The following is a 24,672-nucleotide window of genomic DNA, read 5'->3' as shown; positions in this document are numbered from 1 at the left end:
ATTAATTTTATAATTAAAAATAACTATATAAATAAATAAATACGAAATTTGGATATTTTTAAACACTAAAAAAAATAAGAAGCCTGAATGATTATTGAAGTTATCATCGAATCTGCTTGGTTGCTTATGCGTCAATGATCTAAATAATGGATCTTAATGCTCCCAAGAAAGCACTATTTAACTCATCCACTTATAATTTCAACTTATCAATCATCTATCTAAAAATTAAAATTAACGAACGTACAAAAGAAAGAAGAAAAATAAATAAAAGAAAAACAATTAAATAAACTATCTAACCTTGAATTATCCTACAACAAACCAAGGACTAACATATGACTCACCAATATTTTTAATATTGTTTTAAATCTCTGAAAGCGTGTATTATAATACTTCTGGGAGCTGTTAGCTAAATAAAAATAAATGAATTTAAAAAAAAAGGTCTAAAACAAGAACCCAAACAGTGGGGTCATTAAATGTAATTTAATCTGTTTAGATGAAAAACTTCACTGTAAAAATTAACATTTCTTTTATTCTTTTAGTAATGCAATATTTATTTTATTGAAGATATTATTTGTGCTGTTTTATACATATAAAATATGCTACCGATTACAGATTTTATTCTGTTGATATAAACTGTATTAAAATATCAGTGTATTTCTTACTATGTTAACACGTTTATTTCTATGGTAGCATGTTTACAATCCAAACGTCATTTAGATTAAGCTATTAAAGTTCAATATTTAAAGTGTTATTAAAAGAATGAGTATTATTAAAGTACGCATATGTATTATGAATTTTTATCATTTTTTTTTCTTTTATTAATTAAAATAATCCAACTGTACAAATCTTCCCACGTGAAACACGATACAAATTCCAAAATCTCATTTGCTTTGCTCGTTATGTGGGATAAGCTTTCAGGATGGTTAATGTTGAGAAACGGTTTGTTTTAGTTCGATACATTGATTAATAATTTTACATTGTTAAATAGTTATTTTTTTTTAAAATGTTTCCTGTATAATATCTTTTTATTGTTTAATTAGAGTTTAATCGGTTATTAATACTAATCATAGCAATAGACATTAAAAATATGTTCTTATAATTTATTTACAAGATAGAAACGAGCATGAAAACTGTAAAATATATACTTGTTGACCCATAAAATATAATGGTTAATGTAACCATATAGTAAAATTTAAAACAGAACATTAAAATAAACCTACTTGAGATATTTTTAGACCTAAGAATAATAAACCCTTAAAACTATATGTACAAGTATCATGGTTATAAAATATTTTATAAACTAGGATATAATTTTAAGTTAAAAAACAAACTACTTTTCTACTTGCTAGTAATTTGAAGATGTTTTTTTTTTTATATCCAAAATTCATAAAAGTCACGTTAGCAGAACAAATTGATGTTAACTATAGGTTTTTAGAACAAGAAAATTTTATATTATAGGCCATTTACATTTTAGAAATACCATTTCTGTCATGTGATAGAATCAAAAGTCATATTTTCAAGGTGACATCCTAGTGTTCTTATATGTATATTATATATACGACATCTTCCTGTTCATTAAAAAAGACCTTGAAAGAGCTGCAGACCTGTTTCCTTGTTTGTTTTGACACACTATAAACGTAGAATTTCATCTATACTAATTAACTCTGAATGTTAAATCATGTTTTAACAGGACTTAATTAAAACAGATTTATTTTTTTTTTTTAAATCAATATTTTTCTTTATATCGATTTATTTCTCTTAACTTTATTTATTATTAGTTACATGTTTAAAAAATTTAAAAATAGATGAACCGCATAAAATTAATATTATTTTAAATTAAAATCATCTTCGTGCCTTATTCATTATGTATTTTTTATTTTTTAACTTTTTGCGGTTGTTGTTCTCATTGAACCATTTTTTTTTATAATGTGATTGTTGTTGAAGCTTCGAATATAAACAATGTTGTTGTTTGAATATTTTATAAGTTAATAATAATGTTAAGATTATAGGGGAAAGAATAATGTTCAATAATATGGAAAATTTAGGGAAATATACATGCTTCAGAAATCTGGATTAACTAGATTTGAATATGTTTTGCTCTAGTTGTGGTTAAATATTGAATTTTTTTTTTAATTGGAAAATCAAGTTTTTAACTAGATTATAAAATTTAATAATTTCATAAATGGGTAATTTTATAATTTAATTATTATTACTTTTTAACACTTTGTTATCTATTTTGATTTATAACTTGACTACAATAAATTTACTATTAAAAAAATGATTTTTATAAATGAATGAAAGCGATTTAAAATCTACTTTTGGCATATTTATTACTGATGAAAAAGCATTGCAAAAAGATAGAGTTATTGGCGTGATATATATTTACTATTTTTCAATATTTACCATCCATCTGGTTTGCTCTTGAATGTCAGTCTCCTTCTTCCTTATATCATTAGTTCGATATATTATGTTAATGATGGTTTACTCGCTAATCTAGCTGAGATTCTAAACATAGATCGTGAGTATAACCTAAAAGTATTATATATTGGAAAGATAAACCACAGCAGGCCAAATCACTTAAAATATAAAATAGAATAAAAAAAGAAATGGGTCACTTCTGATTAAATTACTTACCCGATTTAGTAATCGATGACATTCGACAACGATCGAGTTCAGATATTTTAAGGAAAAAAAAATCAAGCTCAGATTCTGTGTACAAATGAATAATCTATATTAAATATGAATTATAATAACTGTAGTTAAAATCTTTAATATTTTTTTTTCATATATAAAAATACAATTATATACGTAATAACACTTTATTATAATCCTATTTACTTATCTTTTGTTGTTAACAGACATTTCAAATAAGGATAGAATTACAAATAATTGGTATTGTTTGCTTTAAATATTTATTTTAACTACATGTATTAATAAATAATAAATGTATTTAAATGCTATTACAGGATAGAAGAGTTATGTTAGTGTTCTGATAAGAGAGTGTGGGTTCAAACGTACAGCTTAATCATACAAAAGTTACACTTTCTTATCATGATAAGAGTATCATTAGTGTATGATTAATACAGTCGATCCCCCTATAACATTGTTGATTTTTCCGTTTTATATGAATTCCATGTTGTACGAGTCACTTAGATTTTACAAATACGTGATCTGTTCACAGCTTGGCACACGTATTTGTAAAATCTAAGTGACTCGTACAACATGGAATTCATATAAAACGGAAAAATCAACAGTGTTATAGGGGTGTCGACTGGTATTAATACGAAACGGTGATTAATTTTCTGAAACAAACTTCATTAAAGAAAACTTAAATAATATACTAAGATAACTTGATAAATATTAAAACGCTGATTTGGATTATCGTGTCAGAATAGAAAACTATTTCCTGTAAAATATAGTACAAAACACATAAAATAAATACTGAAAGTGCAAAAAATTCTAAGTACTGTAAATTATGTTTACGATAGTTTGTGAATTGTAACAATTAACCCCAAAACCAAATTTCAACAATATTTTTAAGAAATACATTAAAGTACCTGGTAATTTCAGTATATAGGTTGAAAATCAGTATAAAAATTTCTTGAGGCATTTTTAAAATTAGCTGAAATAAACCTATTTTCCAAATTTATCTTAAAATGTCTTAAGCAATATTCAATACCTAAATATCTCAACTTTTATAATAAATAAAGAAAATTAAAAATATAACGTAATGTAAACTATTAAAATCCGAAATTCTTTTTTTATTTTTGTTATATATATACTGAACAATAAAATTTTTAAAAGTCGATTATTTATATTATACTAATGAATTTACGTTGCAAACCAACTGTTAAAAGTCAATGTCGAGGACAAATAAAACTTCAATTTTATAGTTAACAACTGCATAAAAATTAATTGCTCTGTTTAAGGAGATTTTAAAGTTTATCCTTATGAATCTTTTCAAGATTAGCTTCAGAATTTAAAAAAAATAATAATACATTTTGTTTAACTCTTATAATAAATTAGAGTTTAAGTACAGTTTTAAAAAGACACACATATATAACTGTATTGTATCAATTTAAATTTTAAAATGTTTTATGTTACATGTTTCAATATTAATACTGTATATACAAAAGCATAAAATATATGTAAATTATAAAAATTAGCATTTAAAAAAATATATATAATTTATTGTTTCGATTTTTATATATTAGAATTTCGAAAGGACGTTTACAAAACCTGATTTTACTTCTGTATATCTTGATATCTGCAAGTAGATTAAATGAGTAACATAACCTTGGAAAATTTATTTTGTTATTAAATTTAATGTAATAATTTTCAGCTATAATATTAGTTAATGTTAATGCATTTCATATTAATCACTATGCCAAATCATTGGTTAGATTTTTTTAAAATTTTAAATATAAAAACAATTTGTCTCATGAATTAAAGTAAATTCACATCCTCATTACAAGTTTATCCTGGTTTAAACTGTTATACATCACGAATATGTTGATTATAAGTTAACAGAATTAAGAATTTTGTTATGTTTTAAACGTTTAAATTACCTCACTTTACAGTTAGATATAAGTATCTTTGATTAGGTTAATTATTATTGTAATTTAATGTAAGATTTTATAAATAGTAACATATAAAAAGACATAATACTATACAGTCGACCCCCTATAACACTGTTGATTTTTCCGTTTTATATGAATTCCATGTTGTACGAGTCACTTAAATTTTACAAATACGTGTGCCGGGCTGTGAACGGCTCACGTATTTGTAAAATCTAAGTAACTCGTACAACATGGAATTCATATAAAATGGAATTATCAACAGTGTTATAGGGGTGTTATAGTGTATAAATTTATTTACAAATCAGTTACTTAACTGTTTTGATCTTCATATAATAATATTTTAGTAATAAAATTTATTAAATTATTTCTGTAATATTATGAAATGATTCAAATAAGTAAATAGTATATTATTGGGCTGCAATTTGAAGAAATTACAGCCCAATAATACACTATTTACTTACTTATAAAGGGAAAGTATGATGTACAGGGGCAAGCCACTAATAATTTGAGGTGGAGAGCATATACAGGTATTTTAAATTTAGTTGTGATGTGGTATTATTGGTACTAAAGCTTGTATGTCTGCTGGATCATTTTTAGATAATTGATTTTTTTTGAAGAAATAATTAAAAATGTTAGTATAAAAAAAGAATGTCATGCTGTTGACTACTTTAAATGTTTTGTTTATATGAATATGAATGCAATTAGACTTGTTATACTATTATTTTTTATATGGATCAACAACGAATAAAAAGTTAATGGACGATAAAAAAAATATGTAAAGAGGGCCATTATAATTTCCGTTCATAAAAAATGGAGCGTTTAATATATTACGTAATTATTAAAGCAAGGTTAGTCTGTACCACTTTCAATTATGATTGATTATATGTTATTATACAAAAGAAAAGTGTGTTGACTTTCTTGATTAAAAATTATAAAAAAAATTCATTATGGCTCTTTTTATTGTACCGGAATTATTTTGTGGTATAATAAATATTATCTTAACCTCAAAGTTTTCTATTTTAATCTGTTGAATCGTGTCAAATATTTTTTTCATAACAAAGAAACTACTCCTTATGTTTGTTCATTATAAAAGAAGGAAACAATAGAAGTCCTTGTTTCTTTAGATTCTGACAATACTACTATACCCCTCTGTATTTCTAATCTTTTGTCTACACCGCGATCATCCTACAGTAGTATTTTTGGAAGTATGGTTGACTGGAAATCTTCAGTAATTACTTTTAATTCTGAGAATAATTTGTTTCGGCTAAGATAAAAGTCTTGACAAAAAAAAATTTAGCCGAGTCACTAAAAGAAAAAACTGACAAAGGTTTGCTCGACTTTCTAGGAACTCGAATATGAGGTTATGGGGACTAGGAAGTAACTCCAATAATTTTCAGTCATAGGATACTACGATATAAAATACCAGTCGACTCCCGTATAACACTGTTGATTTTTCTATTTTATATGAATTCCATGTTGTACGAGTCACTTAGATTTTACAAATACGTGAGCCGTTCACAGCCCGGCACACGTATTTGTAAAATCTAAGCGACTCGTACAACATGGAATTCATATAACACGGAATTATCTGAAGTGTTGTAGTGGAGTCGACTGGTATAAGCTTAAAAGAAGTAATTTTGTTAAATTATGATAAATATATAATTTTTAACAGGGAAATTTAAGTTTAATAAAACAACATGAATAGCTCAAAGTTAAAATTGTATGTGATGACATATGCCATTTTATTAAAAATTCATTTTTATATTATTAAAACAGCTTCTTCTATGAGGCTTATAGAATTGTGTTCGTTCTCAAAATCCGTTCGATAGATTTTCATTAAACTTTGCCATTTTCTATTAATTGCGATGCGAAATCCAAAAATGCAATAAAAAAGGGGGGTCCATGACTTCGTTTTCGAGATATAAGGCGTGAAAAAAAAGCGATATCGCACGTATGGCACGACAAAGTCGCGCGATATTTCTCGTCGCTGGCACGTTTTGTATGGGCTTATAGAATCGAGTTCGTTCTCAAAATTTAATGGATCGATTTTGTTAAAACTTTGCCATTTACCATTAATTGAGACGAGGAATCCAGAAATGTAATGTCGGTCCATTTTAATGTAAAAAATCCATCGCTTAACTTTCTCGACATTTAAAATTCTAGTGACGCTATCTGTTACGATATATCATTTAAAAAATCTGTTTAGATTTTTAATTATTATAAAATGGCAAAAAGATTAATTTTAAGGGTAGGGATAGGTTTTATAAAAAAATTCTAAATGCTAATAACGAGTAAAGTCATCATTAAGTCCGATCCTACACAAGATATGACACACCAGCATCCTTTATCTCCTCACCCCATCGATCTTAAACCACCAAAATTTAATATCATGAATCTTTCTAATACACAAAATCTCCTGCAAAATTTCAGAAATTTTTGACAAAAAGCACAGAAGTTATTAAGTTTCAAAGAGGATAAACAAAATCCTCCCCACACAAATATTAACATCCATACATAGAGAAAAAACTCTGAATATTTTTGCATTTCTCGACGTTTCCCTAAGTCCAAACATGTAAAAATCTTCGGGTCATTTTTTTACCGATCGCCATACTTTTACTCTGGTATCTATTACAGAGCCAGGAAAGTAAAAATAGGAGTCCATAATTTCGTTTTCGATATACAAAGGTATTGCAGTGACAATGTTTATACTCTCTGATACGACTAGCGCACCTAACGAAATTTAGGTCTAGGGGTCAAAAATAAAAACAGTATTACGTGCGCCTAATNGATTTTTCCGTTTTATATGAATTCCATGTTGTACGAGTCACTTAAATTTTACAAATACGTGTGCCGGGCTGTGAACGGCTCACGTATTTGTAAAATCTAAGTAACTCGTACAACATGGAATTCATATAAAATGGAATTATCAACAGTGTTATAGGGGTGTTATAGTGTATAAATTTATTTACAAATCAGTTACTTAACTGTTTTGATCTTCATATAATAATATTTTAGTAATAAAATTTATTAAATTATTTCTGTAATATTATGAAATGATTCAAATAAGTAAATAGTATATTATTGGGCTGCAATTTGAAGAAATTACAGCCCAATAATACACTATTTACTTACTTATAAAGGGAAAGTATGATGTACAGGGGCAAGCCACTAATAATTTGAGGTGGAGAGCATATACAGGTATTTTAAATTTAGTTGTGATGTGGTATTATTGGTACTAAAGCTTGTATGTCTGCTGGATCATTTTTAGATAATTGATTTTTTTTGAAGAAATAATTAAAAATGTTAGTATAAAAAAAGAATGTCATGCTGTTGACTACTTTAAATGTTTTGTTTATATGAATATGAATGCAATTAGACTTGTTATACTATTATTTTTTATATGGATCAACAACGAATAAAAAGTTAATGGACGATAAAAAAAATATGTAAAGAGGGCCATTATAATTTCCGTTCATAAAAAATGGAGCGTTTAATATATTACGTAATTATTAAAGCAAGGTTAGTCTGTACCACTTTCAATTATGATTGATTATATGTTATTATACAAAAGAAAAGTGTGTTGACTTTCTTGATTAAAAATTATAAAAAAAATTCATTATGGCTCTTTTTATTGTACCGGAATTATTTTGTGGTATAATAAATATTATCTTAACCTCAAAGTTTTCTATTTTAATCTGTTGAATCGTGTCAAATATTTTTTTCATAACAAAGAAACTACTCCTTATGTTTGTTCATTATAAAAGAAGGAAACAATAGAAGTCCTTGTTTCTTTAGATTCTGACAATACTACTATACCCCTCTGTATTTCTAATCTTTTGTCTACACCGCGATCATCCTACAGTAGTATTTTTGGAAGTATGGTTGACTGGAAATCTTCAGTAATTACTTTTAATTCTGAGAATAATTTGTTTCGGCTAAGATAAAAGTCTTGACAAAAAAAAATTTAGCCGAGTCACTAAAAGAAAAAACTGACAAAGGTTTGCTCGACTTTCTAGGAACTCGAATATGAGGTTATGGGGACTAGGAAGTAACTCCAATAATTTTCAGTCATAGGATACTACGATATAAAATACCAGTCGACTCCCGTATAACACTGTTGATTTTTCTATTTTATATGAATTCCATGTTGTACGAGTCACTTAGATTTTACAAATACGTGAGCCGTTCACAGCCCGGCACACGTATTTGTAAAATCTAAGCGACTCGTACAACATGGAATTCATATAACACGGAATTATCTGAAGTGTTGTAGTGGAGTCGACTGGTATAAGCTTAAAAGAAGTAATTTTGTTAAATTATGATAAATATATAATTTTTAACAGGGAAATTTAAGTTTAATAAAACAACATGAATAGCTCAAAGTTAAAATTGTATGTGATGACATATGCCATTTTATTAAAAATTCATTTTTATATTATTAAAACAGCTTCTTCTATGAGGCTTATAGAATTGTGTTCGTTCTCAAAATCCGTTCGATAGATTTTCATTAAACTTTGCCATTTTCTATTAATTGCGATGCGAAATCCAAAAATGCAATAAAAAAGGGGGGTCCATGACTTCGTTTTCGAGATATAAGGCGTGAAAAAAAAGCGATATCGCACGTATGGCACGACAAAGTCGCGCGATATTTCTCGTCGCTGGCACGTTTTGTATGGGCTTATAGAATCGAGTTCGTTCTCAAAATTTAATGGATCGATTTTGTTAAAACTTTGCCATTTACCATTAATTGAGACGAGGAATCCAGAAATGTAATGTCGGTCCATTTTAATGTAAAAAATCCATCGCTTAACTTTCTCGACATTTAAAATTCTAGTGACGCTATCTGTTACGATATATCATTTAAAAAATCTGTTTAGATTTTTAATTATTATAAAATGGCAAAAAGATTAATTTTAAGGGTAGGGATAGGTTTTATAAAAAAATTCTAAATGCTAATAACGAGTAAAGTCATCATTAAGTCCGATCCTACACAAGATATGACACACCAGCATCCTTTATCTCCTCACCCCATCGATCTTAAACCACCAAAATTTAATATCATGAATCTTTCTAATACACAAAATCTCCTGCAAAATTTCAGAAATTTTTGACAAAAAGCACAGAAGTTATTAAGTTTCAAAGAGGATAAACAAAATCCTCCCCACACAAATATTAACATCCATACATAGAGAAAAAACTCTGAATATTTTTGCATTTCTCGACGTTTCCCTAAGTCCAAACATGTAAAAATCTTCGGGTCATTTTTTTACCGATCGCCATACTTTTACTCTGGTATCTATTACAGAGCCAGGAAAGTAAAAATAGGAGTCCATAATTTCGTTTTCGATATACAAAGGTATTGCAGTGACAATGTTTATACTCTCTGATACGACTAGCGCACCTAACGAAATTTAGGTCTAGGGGTCAAAAATAAAAACAGTATTACGTGCGCTTAATGGAAAACAGGCGCGAAAACAAATAGAACACAGGAACAAAGCAATAGCCATCGATTGCTTTGTTCTTGAATCGTCTCTCCGTACCCGAGTAGTGAAAGGATCGTGTCTCCCGTGTAGGGTTTCTCATTTTCGGATTCTTTTCTTCTCCCGGGATTTCGAGAAAAAAGTGATCTGTTTCCCAGATTCCCGGGATATAATTAATTATTTTTAACATATAAAATAAATCTTAAAATCAAATGATTTTTCATTTTTTAAGGAATTTAATACGTCCCGCAACCTCCAAACCAACAACAATAATAATAACGCTGTGTAAAATATGTATTAAAAATTACCTTTGAATTACGTAGAAATTTTAACAAATAGAAAAAAAATTTATTAAAGTCTGTTGGAAAATGTTTAGCATAAAACATAATACAAAATATTATTGTAAATTTTTATAATAAGATTTTAAAAAGCAAAAATGGTCAATACTCCGATCACTCAATCTAGTTCTTATTTTAGTAATGAAAAGTCCTGCTACCGAGAATGCCCTTTCCGATTCAATTGATGTGGGTGGAATTGTCTTTAATGCATTTAAGAGAAGACAGATGTTAGGTGTTTTTTTTTACCTGTAGCCTCAAATATTTCTAGTTCGTTTTCAAGATGCGTTGCAATACTTCTTTTGCTGTGTAGTATTCTTGATTTGTCTACTTCGGCTGCTTTAATAGAGATACCAAGCTTATAGCCTAATAATTTGGCAGTTCATTTGGCAAATATTGAAGCTACTAGGCATGATTAAAAATTAAGACATCATATAAGGAGGCTTAATACTAATAAATACAAATGTATTCTGATAGTTTAAGAGTTAATTATACTTTCTATTTGCAAAATTTCCTCAACAATAACATAACACATAATAAGAAAAAAAACTTTTAAGAAATTTGAGAGATTTTCCGTGATGAGAAGAATTTCCCGGGTTAAAAAACAGCCTTTACAGAAACCCTACTACCGTGGCTTGCAGGTATTGTACGAGGATAGCCTATTTTGTGGCGGCAAGTGTAAAGTTTAGCTATCCGTATCCGTCAGATACTGCAGGGATCGCTTCCTTCCTTCCGACTCCGATTCAATTCTATCGCGATACGACAAAGTCGCGCGATGTCCTAGTTTGGGTCGTTAAAATTATAAAATTAAGCAATAGTAAAATATATTCTGGTTTACGTTTTCATCAATTTAGATTAATTAATTTAATAATTCAGAGAAAATACTAGTTAAAGCATGAAATTACAAAATTATCCGCAAGTGAAACAATTTACTAAATGTATAATTAAATACTGTAAGTAATAAATAGGAAATTTAATCAAATTTTTAAAATTAATATTTCTTTTCCTATTGTCGAGATTCTTTTTTTAAACCCTTCAAATAAAGAGGCATTTTAAATGGATAGGATAACAGTTTTATCGACTAATAAGCTTATATATAGTCGACCCCCTTATAACACTGTTGATTTTTCCGTTTTATATGAATTCCTTGTTGTACGAATCACTTAGATTACAAATACGTGTGCCGGGCTGTGAACAGCTCACGTATTTATAAAATCTAAGTGACTCGTACAACATGGAATTCATATAAAACGGAAAAATCAACAGTTTTATAGGGGGTCGACTGGTATAACATTGAAAGACGATATTAATTCACTATTATACAATACTAATTAATATACATTTTATTCGTTAATTTTATATTTGTTCTCAACATGATATGCCCGTAAATATTTATGAAACATAATCAGATAAAATTATCTGTCGAAACGTTGGATTAGACTAGACAAAGTTCATAATTATGAAACGTTAAAGGTCGCAATTTTGCTTTCTTTATAAACAATTTTTTATTTGTTAATAAATACAATTGGTAAAATACATTTTCTTTACTTCAAAAGAACTCAAAACGTTGACAATGCCTGTATTTAAGTTTTAAACTTCAATAATTTCTGTCAAAAGATGGGGAAAAAAAAGGGCGTAACGTGGGAAACTATAGCCGGATGGAAGCAAATTTGCATGTTTTATAATAGAACAGACTGTACTTCTGTATATAATAGGCTCTTATATAGTGACTATTATTAACAAAATAATTTAAATTTAGTTTGTATTTTTAATTAACTTTTTAAATAGATCCCTTTTGTTTATATTCTTATAATAAAAAAATATTTCGCATCAAATAAAAAATATATTCTGTACAATATTACTTTTCATAAGAAGAATGAAGTTTGAAGTTTGTAACTAATACAAGTGGCTTATTTGACTTTTAATAACAAGAATTTCTAATAATATTTTTTTGACTGGATCAATTCACGAGAACTTGAGGCCCATGATAGGTTGAATTTGCAATTAGCTTTAAAACATTATATTTAAGCAATCTTAATGCCGAAATCACAGAAGTAAATGCGTATAATGTAGATAAGTGTGTAATATTCCTATCGTGTGAGATCATACGTATATATATTTATATATTTATTTTCATTCTTCATTATTGGTAATACATCAACTAAGGAGAAAAACAAAAACAAGAAAGGATTAAGCTTGTTGACCTTGGAAACTACTTACCATCTCTGACGTCCTAAATTCCAACGTCGACCTTGTTGAATGCAAATGAAATAACAAAATATCTGCAAATCGTTTAGTTGTAAACACAGTATTTTAAAAATATGTATTTAATATGAAAATTATATGTGTATCCTACCATAAGAATGTTTTCCATTGTCAAGATTTGCCACTGCTTCCAATGATGATAGTTGAAACAAGAAAAAAAAATTACATATTCATTTTTAATACAGAAGAATGTTATGAAGTAATCACTAAAAAATGTGCTTTACATAAAACACAGCCCATAAATTCTAGAACGAAGAGAAAAAACTTTTTAATGATGATTCCTACTCATAAAATTCACCTACGTTACTAATGTTTTCCTGTTTTACCAGAAATAAATAAAAATATTTTCATTGTTGTAGTATTTTTGAAAATTATTATTAAGTTGGCATATGTTTATGTTCTTTAAATATTCTTTTTAAAAATCCTGTTTGAATGTAAAATATTTGAAATCTTTGTATTAAATTCACCTGCTTCAGTTTAAGCATAGGAAATTAATAAATCCAAGTATTGTATAGTGAAAAAGATATTGAAAGGAGAATGATTCAGATCAGTTTTTCAAATTTCAAAATATCAGAAATTTAATCAAGAAAACTGTAGATGATTATTATTATTATGGTAGTATACAGTATATTTTGAACTATTAATTCAACAAATATGTTATAATTATATTCATATTAGGGGTGTCTGACAATTTTCCAGGATGGGCAAAGCTTGGAGATAAATAATTTAATTTTTTTTGAGGTTTTCTCCACAAGTAGCTTATAGAATACAGTCATGAGTGAGGGTGTAAGGTTGCATATCTCAATCACTTTAAAGATTACAATTTGTGAAAGTTTTTACATGATTCTAAGGAAGGCAAGTAATCAGTTTGCCTCCTTGTTCATTATTCTTATTCAATCATAATCATATTATTTTTTAATAGAACTATTAGTTTAATCAATTGTTTTATCCAATTTATTTAACAAACTTTTTAAAATTGTTTTTACAGAAAACATGATACAAATAATATGGAAGTATCGTGGATAGTACGTATGGGATTTGTGGTATTAATGTTTGTAGCCGAAGTTTTACTATGTGGAGCATTAGGTCTATGCATTTATTGGGTTCTTGGACATCGAGATGGTATTGCGTGGGAAAAAAATAAAACAAAACAATTTAATCTACACTACATTCTTATGATTGGTGGAACTATTTTTCTCAATGGACAAGGTAAATTTAAGTTACATCTTTTTTTATGATGATAAATTGAATTATATATTTTAAATTATTATGATTAACAATTTCATTATTTTCAGAATCTTAGCTACAGGGGCTATAAGGTAGTCAAAAGCCCTCTCAGCTTAGTCAGCAGTTCCCAAATACAGTATTACAGTATTTTTACTTAATATACCTAATGCTGTTTGGAAAAGGGAAAAATACCAATTACAGTACTTATACAATACAATACTTATCTCTAGCCCTTCAATGATTTATTCCTAGATACAGGACTGATGATTTCTCATTAATGCTAGCAGTGATTCAATTAGTATTTAAAGTTAACAAGCAAATAAGCTACAGAATGTTTTTTCTCTTTTAACTGTACTTTGTGATCGTACAGTTTTCACTATCATAATTAGAGTCAACCTATAATTTATTACTAATTAAATAATCTAAATTATCTTGAGATGATTGTTATCAAAGTTAATTATGAATATTTCTCATCATCATCTCATTAGTAAATGAATCAGAAATTAACTGTTCTAAAGATATAAGTAGTTTATCTATGAATATAATTTATAATTGAAAAATTTAATTAATCATGTTTATTTAAAAAATATGGAAGAAAATATCTTGTTTGTCACAATTGAAGAGAAGCAAATAAATATTGAAAAGTAATTTCTTACAGAAGCTTGTTAATTTTTAGTGACAATATTTTAAGGAAATATGCTTTATTTTCTGTTAGATGATGTCATAATTTTAATAGTATAAATACATGTAGATAACATTTTATGTTTATTTCATGATATTTGCTGATTCTACATAAATTATCTTTGTTTATTGAAAACATAGGAACAAGAATTACAAATTTTAGCCTCCATTATGTCAAATTCATTTCACTTTTTATATGTATTTTATAAAATTTTTACCATTTGTTTTTCAAAACTGATTAATTTAGCCTTGTTTTAGGACACTTCTTAAATAATGGGTTTTATTGTTATGCAGAGCTGGAAATCTTTAGTCTCAATCAGACTTTTTCTAATGTAACTAAAATAAATAAATAAATAAAATAAATAACCTTCACACATTTAATAATTTAAATTCTTAGAGAAATTAAGTTTTCTGCACTGACCAGTACATTTTTTGGATGCAAATATTCTCAAAATAATTTATGACATGAACATTTTTTACTTAGAATTTTGTATTTATAAGATCTAATACATAAATAATATCTAGGTATACATCAGCATTATGATTTTGAATAAAATAATCAATGATCTAGTATCAAACTACAAGAAACAACTCTAGACTATCATGTTTGTCTCCATCAAACTTCACTGTTGGAATGATTCATTGTGATATTATTTGAAGTGTTTGTCAAATTCAGCTATAAGGAGCCTTCAATTAAAAATGGACTATCTGGGCTAATTTGACAGTTTCCCATGCTGGATAACATTCTTGTTAGGAATGGACCTCACTGTTCATTGAACCAATAAGTGAGATATCTTGAATGTCATGTGATTTGAGACCATCTCAGCCATCTGTAATGGATTTGTGGTAATGCCAGTTGTCATCCAAAGTATAGTGATTGCAGCAGAGCTGAATATCAGTAACGGATCTGTTCACATAGTCATCGAGCAGTTCCAGTGACCTCTATCACAAAATTTTTGCTCAGTGGATGTTACATCAACTTATTAATGAACAAAATACACATGGGTAGGTATCTTTGAAACATCTGATACACTACTCCACTTAAGGTGCAGCATTTCTTTCACATGTTGTTCCTAGGATCACTCCTCATTGAGCTTCTCAAAAACGCCATACAATTAATGCTGAGCACTACTGTATAACTCCGAGGAAACTGAAGCAAGCTGTGAAATTAAAGCTGTCAAGAATAATAAAGAAAACACCTTTTTTTGCCGAGAAATAAATATAATTTGCAAAAACAAACGTTTTCAGCCTAGTTAATAGGCCATCTTCAGGTCGAAAAAATGGAACGCAAATGTTCCATAAATAGAACATAAAAATATTTAAATCAAAAAATTTTACAAGTAAAAAATAACAGAAGAATAAATAAACAAATAAATTAATTAATTAATTAAAACAGAAATAACATAAATCTTCAATGGATTAATTCTGGTCGAAGTTTCTAGTATATTTCTTTACCAAATATTTCCATGCCGATGGTAGGCTCTCCGCATCTCTCGCATTTAAACAGCCTTCCCCTATCCTACTTCTGTATATTTCAATTTTCTCCGCCGTCATTGCTAGAGTTGGGGAAGACAGAGGCTTGATGATTGTTGCCTCATCCCATTTAACCTCAGAGCCTTGCGCTTGCGCCATTTGTGACAATATCGTTGAATTAGATGCTTTTCTTATGGCGTATCTATGTTCTTTGAGNCTGTTTTAATTAATTAATTAATTAATTTGTTTATATATTCTTCCGTTATTTTTACTTGTAAAATTTTTTGATTTAAATATTTTTATGTTCTATTTATGGAACATTTGCGTTCCATTTTTTCGACCTGAAGATGGCCTATTAACTAGGCTGAAAACGTTTGTTTTTGCAAATTATATTTATTTCTCGGCAAAAAAAGGTGTTTTCTTTATTATTATTTAGTTGCTGAGCGCTTTTGGTATTGCTGTCAAGAATGTTAAACAAGGACAAAAGTCGTAACAAGTGGTCAATTGCTGTCCAATTTCTTTATGTAGTGCTTGCCACAAGGGATTATATCAATTCTTATCCATTTTTTTTTATGTAGTACTGTCTACACAGTATTATATAAACCAAAGTTTGGGACTGTGAGTCAACCTAGGTGTGTCTTTCTGTCAACAAACTCCAGCAGTAGCATAACTACAATCAGACTTGGACTAGCTTTCCACTGACTGTGAACTGTTGACAGATGTCCCAAGTGTATAGATAAGGACTTTTGTATCTCTACTGGACTTGTTAACTGTTCTTATATATGTTAACAAAGTAGTGTAATGTCTCTCTTTCACTCAAAGAAAAGTAATTCAATAAGCAAAGAAGTTTTTCCTTCCTCTCAAGCTTATTTACCAATATTCATGATATTCCTGACCATGTCATTCGGATCTAGTTTTGGAATTCAATCTTAATGCTTAGTTCCTCAATAGCAGATGTGATGTAGAGTCACATGATCCTCACAAGTCTTATATTATGTGTAATTTTTTATTTTTATGCATGATATTCTAATTAAATATTGGTATGTTGTTATTTGTGTCACATAAAGATGCTTCATTACTTCATGCCAGTTTATTAACATGTACTGTATTAATCTCATTTAGTACTCTTTTTTTTAAATATTATTACCAGTACACATGTATAGTGACTAAAAATAAAGTTCTGTTTAGGAAAAATGTAACAATAATTAACAAACCAGTGTTTAATACTACTAATTATTTATTTTTTTATTTATAAATGTATACATTTGTAGCATTTATAATCTTTTCAAAGTTTTTGTATATCTCCACTTCTCTATTTCTTGTTTTGCTTTTACAGGAGTGTCAGAGTATCAGTTGCTAAATAACATCCTTTTAGTAGCCATGTTTTTACTTTTCTCTTTCAAAATGTTTTCTTTAGTCACTTCTATAACCACTTAAAAGGGTTTTTTTGGATGAATAAACCAAAATTATTTCTAATTTTAGCTTCTGTTATCATTAGTGCTTCTCTGTATCTTGTTTCTTGATAAGAATGTTATGGAATCAGACAATTACTAGGCAATTGTCCATTTGTCAAAAGACAGTCTTTGGTAGAAAAGGAGTCTTGCCCCATTTTCTTTTCACACTATGGCATTCATTGTGGCTGATTGAGTGGCCCAATTCAGTTTGTTTTTATCATGCAGTCACCAGATTTCTCACCTTAACAGAATTTTTCGTACTGAGCAACTGCCAATACTGTATAGTGGCTATCAACACTTTTATGCTATTTATTGGTACAGCATGCCAGTGTGTTCCAACTGAAAAAAATCCTAGTCTTATTAGAGTGTCTGTCTTTTAAACTTATTTATATTTAATATGCACCTGACAGTGTATATTCTTCAAATGTTCTTTGTATATTGATGTGAAGATGAGACATGAACTATCTCAAAAAACACTTAATCACATTAATAAAGCATCTCTTTGAATGTTTATTAGTATTATTGGTCTTATGATGATGTCTACCTTTTTTATTAAAATAAAATATAATTTATCCTGTACATGTCCAGAATTTAATCTCAGCAAAAGACAAAAGATCACTGTATATCCTAGATTGTTTTATTATACAACAGTGCTCATTTAATTCATAGATTAATAGAATTTTATTATATCTTTTACTATTTCTTCTTATGATTTGTCATACTTAAAGTAACTTCCCTTGACCTGGACAGCTCTACCATCACCAAAATGTTATATCATATATATATGATATAACATATATATGATATGATATATATATATATATGATATAACATTTAATCAATAATTTCCAAAAGTTGTCAGAACTGACAGTTTTTGGAAGGATATGAGAGTTGTCATTGTGACTTTGAGTGTCTCCGTATCAAATGCAAACTACCTACCTTTCAGAGTTTTCTTCAGTCTTAGTCCTATATGATTCCTTTTTGTTTCTAAGTTCAATGAACATGGGGGATAATGACATCACCTCAGCTCTGCACAGTTTTGGTAGTATATCAAATGGAATGCCTAGAAAAGAACACGAGTGCAATTCAAAATTTAAATGGGTCAGTACTGACATACTCTGCACATCATGACTGGTATTGGGCCAGTCATGTGCAGAGTGGTAAATTTTGTACCCAGTGTAATAGTAGTACTTTTAGTGAATGAACAATCAACAATTACTATTGTGTATCCTGGATCACCAACTTGAAATATCATTTAGAGCCTTGAGAAAAACAGAATATAATAGGAAAAGGTAGACTTATATCAAAAGGACATAGTTTCTCAGAAGTTCACACTGGAAAAAAATTGGAATGCTTCTATAAATTAACAATTATTCATCAGATTACTTTATCCTCATTCTAGTTGGTAAAGATCTAGAAATCATTGGTAATAGAAGAAAGTTCTAATTGTTCATTTAACTGGAATAAATTGGTTTTCAAGGTTACATTGAGCCACAGAAAGACACAAATAAAAACAAATATATATATTGATCTACAGAAAGTTATATTCATTATATTATTTATATAAAATTGTTAGCATTGTAATTTTTATGACATTTATTTCAAATATATCATTGGTTTAATTATACAAAGATTTAACTTAAATTTTTAAATTACTATTTTTATTTTTCAGCAATATTGGTTTACAAACTCTTTCCATGCTGTAAAAAGATATATGGCAAAGTTGTGCATACTATCATTTTTGTGATGTCTGTTTCAAGTATAACTGTTGGACTGGTTTCTGCTATTCAAGCACGAAATAATGATATCAATCCAAAACATTTTTATAGCATTCACTCATGGATTGGATTGACAACTATTGGACTATTTGCTTTACAGGTAATATTTATTTAATAAATAAAATATAGAAATTAAATTTCTTTTTGATTAATTTATCTGATTTTAAAATATCACATTAGAGATATACCAATAACCATTATCATACATCAGATATCTTTTTTATAGTCAAAATTGGTTAGCGTAATTATTTTAAATAATCAGCTAAATTCTCAAAATTAAAAATAAGTGTCAAAAGTAAACGTTCATTAGAAAATTAAATAATTTTTAAATATTTTTCATTTTATAAAATAAAATTTAAATTAAATAATTTAATTCAGTCTAATTTTTATTTTATGTAATTTTAAATGCCTGAATTAAAAATCATGTCATAAAAGATAATAGCATTGACTACTGAAACCAATATTTCAAAAATCTATTCATATTATAATCACAAATATTTTACAATTAACAATTATTTATGGCAAAAACAAGTAATGAAAAATTAATAAGATTTTATTATATCAAATCTTGTTAATAAAAAATTTATATAAATTCAACTGCTGTTTACAAGAAAGGATACTGCAGTGAATCTTAAACTATGAGACTTACATCTCTATAAACAATCTGAAATTCTGTTTCTAGATTGTTTCTAGAAATTATGAAAGATTGTTCCTAGAAAAGAGGTCTGATTTGGCATCAATGAGGATGCCTAGTTTTAGTTATGTGAGTTGCAACATGAATGTGTTGGGAGTATCATGTCACAAATTTATTCAGTGAATGGCCTCACTGAAAGAATTGGTACCATATGATATTCTCGACATGTTCATGTTGCTACTTACATAAGTAGAGATTAGGTATTCAGACCTTGTCAGTAAGCTTTTAGAAAAAATATAGAGGGTGCAGTAATTTTTTTATACAAAAAAAGGGAAGCATCTCTTGAAAATGTATAAGAACATAGTATAATTTGGGAATCATGTCTAAAAATAGGATAGCTAGTGATAGCTAATATAGTTACAGTATTACTGGTAATTATATTTTTCTTTTCCATATTTAACTTAAATTTAGATAATTCTAAATCAAAAGTTATAAAATCAGATGGATTATCTTACTATTGATGAGAGCAGACATTACATTAGAGAACTAAAGGAGAATTTAACAATCCCATTTTTCTTTTAACTAATTTTTTATTCACACGTTGAGTCTTACTGTAAAATTTGATTCCAGTATTTTTATGCTACAACTTTCAATTTCTTTTACTTAGATGTTTATACTTGCATTTTACTTTTTAACTTGGTTTCACCATGTTTTTTTTAATACCATTACAATTAGTTTCCATGTACTGCTTCATAGCTTCTTCTATATCAGTGATTTTCAATCAGTGTGCCACGAAAATTTTTGAAGTGTATTAAATAAATTATTTTCAAATGAAGCCTAAAGAACAATAAGTGTGCATGTCAAAATTAAAACCTCTTTAATAAAATACATAATTACCAACAACCATTTAATTACGTATTTTATTGTTTAATACCAGTAGTTTTGCTGAGATTGTATTAAAATCTTTTTAAATTGATTATATGAGTTTTTCATTGTTATAATAAATAAACATATACATAATGTAGTAGAAAATATATATTCAAAAGCAAAATTATACGTGCATAACACCAGGTTATTTCATTTAAAATAAACTTTTCTTTTAATCAAAAATGTATCTATAATTGTTCATATTTAGTTCAAATTATTTTAACTTAGAAATTGCGGGAGATTGGGCAGGTTTCTAAAGGCAGTTATCATGCCACTTTTAAATGCAAATTTATCTTATGTAAATGAAAATTATTAATTTAAATAACTTATTGTTCTGACCTGATGTTATTTTAAGGAACAACAACAATACTGTTTTATTTAATCTACAAAAAAAAAAAAAAAGAATTAGGCTAAGTGGCAAGTAATATGATGATAGAATACAAACACAACTTTAAATAATGTGATTTTTTTCTGTGTAAATTTAATTATAGATTTAAGTGTGCTGTGAGATTAAAAATGTTGAAAAACACTGTTCTATATAAATGTTGAATAAAATAGTGATCCACAGCCCTGTCTGTTCTGTCAAAATTTTTGCTTTTTTCTTACCTTTCCCTATTAATGCTACTTGGTCTTTGTACGTTTGGTATATTTATTCTTGTCTTTACAGTCAATTCTCAACTCATTTAGAATGTTTGACATTATTGTCCAATCTGCATTATCAAATGCTTTTTATATATCAATAAGAACAATGAATACTGATATCTGCTCTTATTAATTTTTCTATGATCGTGAGTAGATTTGAAACGACCTCTCCTGTGCCTTTGTTTTTCCTAAAACCAAAGTGGACCTCAAAGAGATTGCCATTGATGAACATCTCTAACTTGTAGAATATTATCCCTTTGATGATTTTCAATAAGTGTGAAACTAAACTTAGTGTTCTGTGATCTTCACACTTTAGTGCCCCTTTTTTACTTGGGTTTTGGGATTAATATATTGTGATTGAAATCCTTTGGGATGATTCCAGTGATATAAATTTCATTAATTTATTTATATAAAGAGGGTCATGACATACTTTATTAAAAATCTTATTGAAATGTATTGGGCATAAAGTGTCTAATACATTTCATGCTATGCTATGAAATATGCTATGAAGCAAATAATGAAATTCATCTGATGGAAAATTATCTAAGACTATTAAGCACATTAGTCAGTATTTGGTTTTAATAATTTAAAAGTCTACTTTATTGGTACTCACTAAATTAATAAGTAACAATTACAAATTTACTCTTCTTGAGTAAATTACTTTTGGGCACCCAAGCCCAAAGAAATCACAGGATATTCACAAGTTTATATCTGCTTTTAAGTATTTTCAAGAAGTTTATTGTGGTTATTACCAAACAAAAAATAATTGTTGTTATGCTAACATAAATGTTTATATAATGTTTAATATGTTAATATTATCAGTTAACAATGAAATGAAAGTAGACTAACATTGACTTCTAATTTAGATATACAGTATATCATTTTAATATACCAAAATTTATATTAATTTATGTAAACATAGTAAAAATATCAATTTATATTTTTGGTTTTATTTTGGTGTATACAGGTTGATCATGTGCCCATATATTGAAGCACATGTTCCCCTTTTCGTCTGGGTTGTCTTTTTCCTAATCCCCAAGGGGGCCCAACGCCCCAAATTCCATTATCAACAAACAATAGAAATTTCATGATTTCTAGCCTATTCTGCAAATATAAAAGAAATGAATGAATGCTATTTGTCCGTAGTCTTATGTAACTTCATTGTCTATTGACCAAAACTTGGCTTTGAACATGTAGAAGAGATTTCCTGAAGGAAAAATTTAGTTCCAGACCACACCACTATGGATTTATGGAACTGTGAGTGGCAAAAAACATGTGATAATTGTAATCTGTTCAAGAGAAATTATGTAATTGAGAAGCACAAAGAAACATATGTGTTTCATTGTTTCAATATTGTAAGTGCACAAGGGAAAAGATCAACCATAATGGTGTAACTGATACTGTTCACTATGTCCTCCATTCTGAAGTTGATGAACAGTGAGTTCAGTGACCAAGAATAACTGATCTACTTGATGCTTTTCACATGTAATGTAATACTGTCATTCAAGGATGCCAAGTTAGAGCTATCATCTTGATAAATCATGTTTTTTTTTTTTAAATGACTTCACAACCAAAAGTCACAAGAATTAAGATCTGGAGATAGAGAACAAGATGGCCATAGTGTAGGAAATATACAACTAATCACTCCTGTTTTCAGTGAGCATGGCATTTTACTTGGCATACACAAGGAGAGGATTACAGTGGCTTAATTTCCTCTAATTGACACAAAAAATTAAAATATATTTGTTTAAACTTCAAAACGTTCATTGTATGTAAAGTAAGTATGAACACAATGAGGAATAGTCCTTTTTCCAGTCTAAATATGGGCTGAAGGAAACTTTATTAAATTACAGATCTTTTATTTGTAATTGAATAAATGTAATAATCTAATAATTGCTTCCTTCAAGCCATTTTTAGAATAAAGATATCTTTCACCCTTCTTTAATGATTATTCCTCATTGTCTTCAAAGTCAGTTTATATACAATGAATAATCCCCAGCATCCATAGCAAGACATAGAAACTTCAAAATATTCTTAAAAACATTTATGATGGCAAATATGATTTATCAGAGGATCTGCAATACAATCATTGTTCACAGTTAATAAAAGATCATTAATTTAATCATTCAAATATTTGTAATTTTTTTTATTAGTTTTTCCTTTTGATACTTCTGGATCTGTTAATGCTTACAGCAGTTGATGTGGAAACAGTATCTAATATATGAAGGTGCCACAGCTTGCATAAAAATGGTTAATGTAAGATATCATCACTGCTACAATTGTTGGACAACAAAACTGTTCAGCATTTTCCAATATCTCTTGGGTAGTAATAGAGCAAGTTATAGAGTCTCTTTGAGAAGAATGGTCAAAGATAAATGTGGCTGTTAAGACACACCACATTGAGTTTTAATAAATGCATTGGAATTTGTTGATATGCATACAGATGTTGCAAATGATTATCTGCCATGAACAAATATTAATTATTACATTAATTTTAGTAATAAATTTAATAATTTTGGAATATTTTTGAAGAAAAGATCAATTTAAAGGGGGACTTAAATCACAATTTAGAGAAATAAAATTATTGTAATGTGAAATAACTCCAAGTTTTTTAAAGAATATAACAATAAAAACAATCTGCTTTATTGGCGTTTATTTTAATGAAAATCTTTCAATACTTTGGTTGCCAAAAAGTACTTGTTCAATACTTTTTAATTATTAATATATGCATGTTATTAATATATTTGTCTAATTTAAAATATATTTTTCAATATATTTCAGTTACTCTTTGGATTTTTCACATTTCTTGTTTTCCTTTGTTGTGAAACTGCTACTGCTAAATTCCGACAACGTTTGCTACCGACCCATATTACTTTTGGATTAATAGTATTTAGTTTAGCTATTGCTTCTTGTGTCACTGGACTTACAGAGACCACAGGACGTATACTGTAAGAATTTTTATTTTTATAAATTAAAATAATTATGATAAAAATGATACATGCTTTTAATTTTCCATATTATTAGAGCATAATTATTAACAAATAGATATAAATTTGTTTATATACAATACAAATTTTATTGTTATAATGAATTATTATATTCATGTAAATATAATATAATTTATCAAGGAGAAATGCAGTAATAATTTGAGTTTTTATATTTTACTCATAAATCAAAATCAAATTTTAATTATTAG

The 24,672-nt window shown here is 27.8% G+C and overlaps 1 protein-coding gene across 1 annotated transcript in view; it reads left to right on the top strand.

The window, feature by feature from the left end:
* LOC111635534 (probable ascorbate-specific transmembrane electron transporter 1) overlaps positions 1-24,444 on the top strand; it is a 39,607-nt gene extending 15,163 nt beyond the window's left edge. Inside the window, exons 2-4 of the mRNA XM_023380525.1 lie at positions 13,649-13,869; positions 19,168-19,373; positions 24,258-24,444. Of these exons, the coding sequence (XP_023236293.1) occupies positions 13,649-13,869; positions 19,168-19,373; positions 24,258-24,428 (598 nt within the window). The 3' untranslated portion in view covers positions 24,429-24,444. The remainder of the gene's footprint in view (positions 1-13,648; positions 13,870-19,167; positions 19,374-24,257) is intronic.
* The last annotated feature ends 228 nt before the right edge of the window (positions 24,445-24,672 follow it).

The sequence above is a fragment of the Centruroides sculpturatus genome, unplaced genomic scaffold (genome assembly GCF_000671375.1).
Source record: "Centruroides sculpturatus isolate CEXI.00-Female unplaced genomic scaffold, Cexi_2.0 scaffold911, whole genome shotgun sequence".
Lineage (NCBI taxonomy): Eukaryota > Metazoa > Arthropoda > Arachnida > Scorpiones > Buthidae > Centruroides > Centruroides sculpturatus.
Note: the sequence above shows the minus strand (reverse complement) of the source record. Positions and strands in the feature narration are given on the sequence as shown.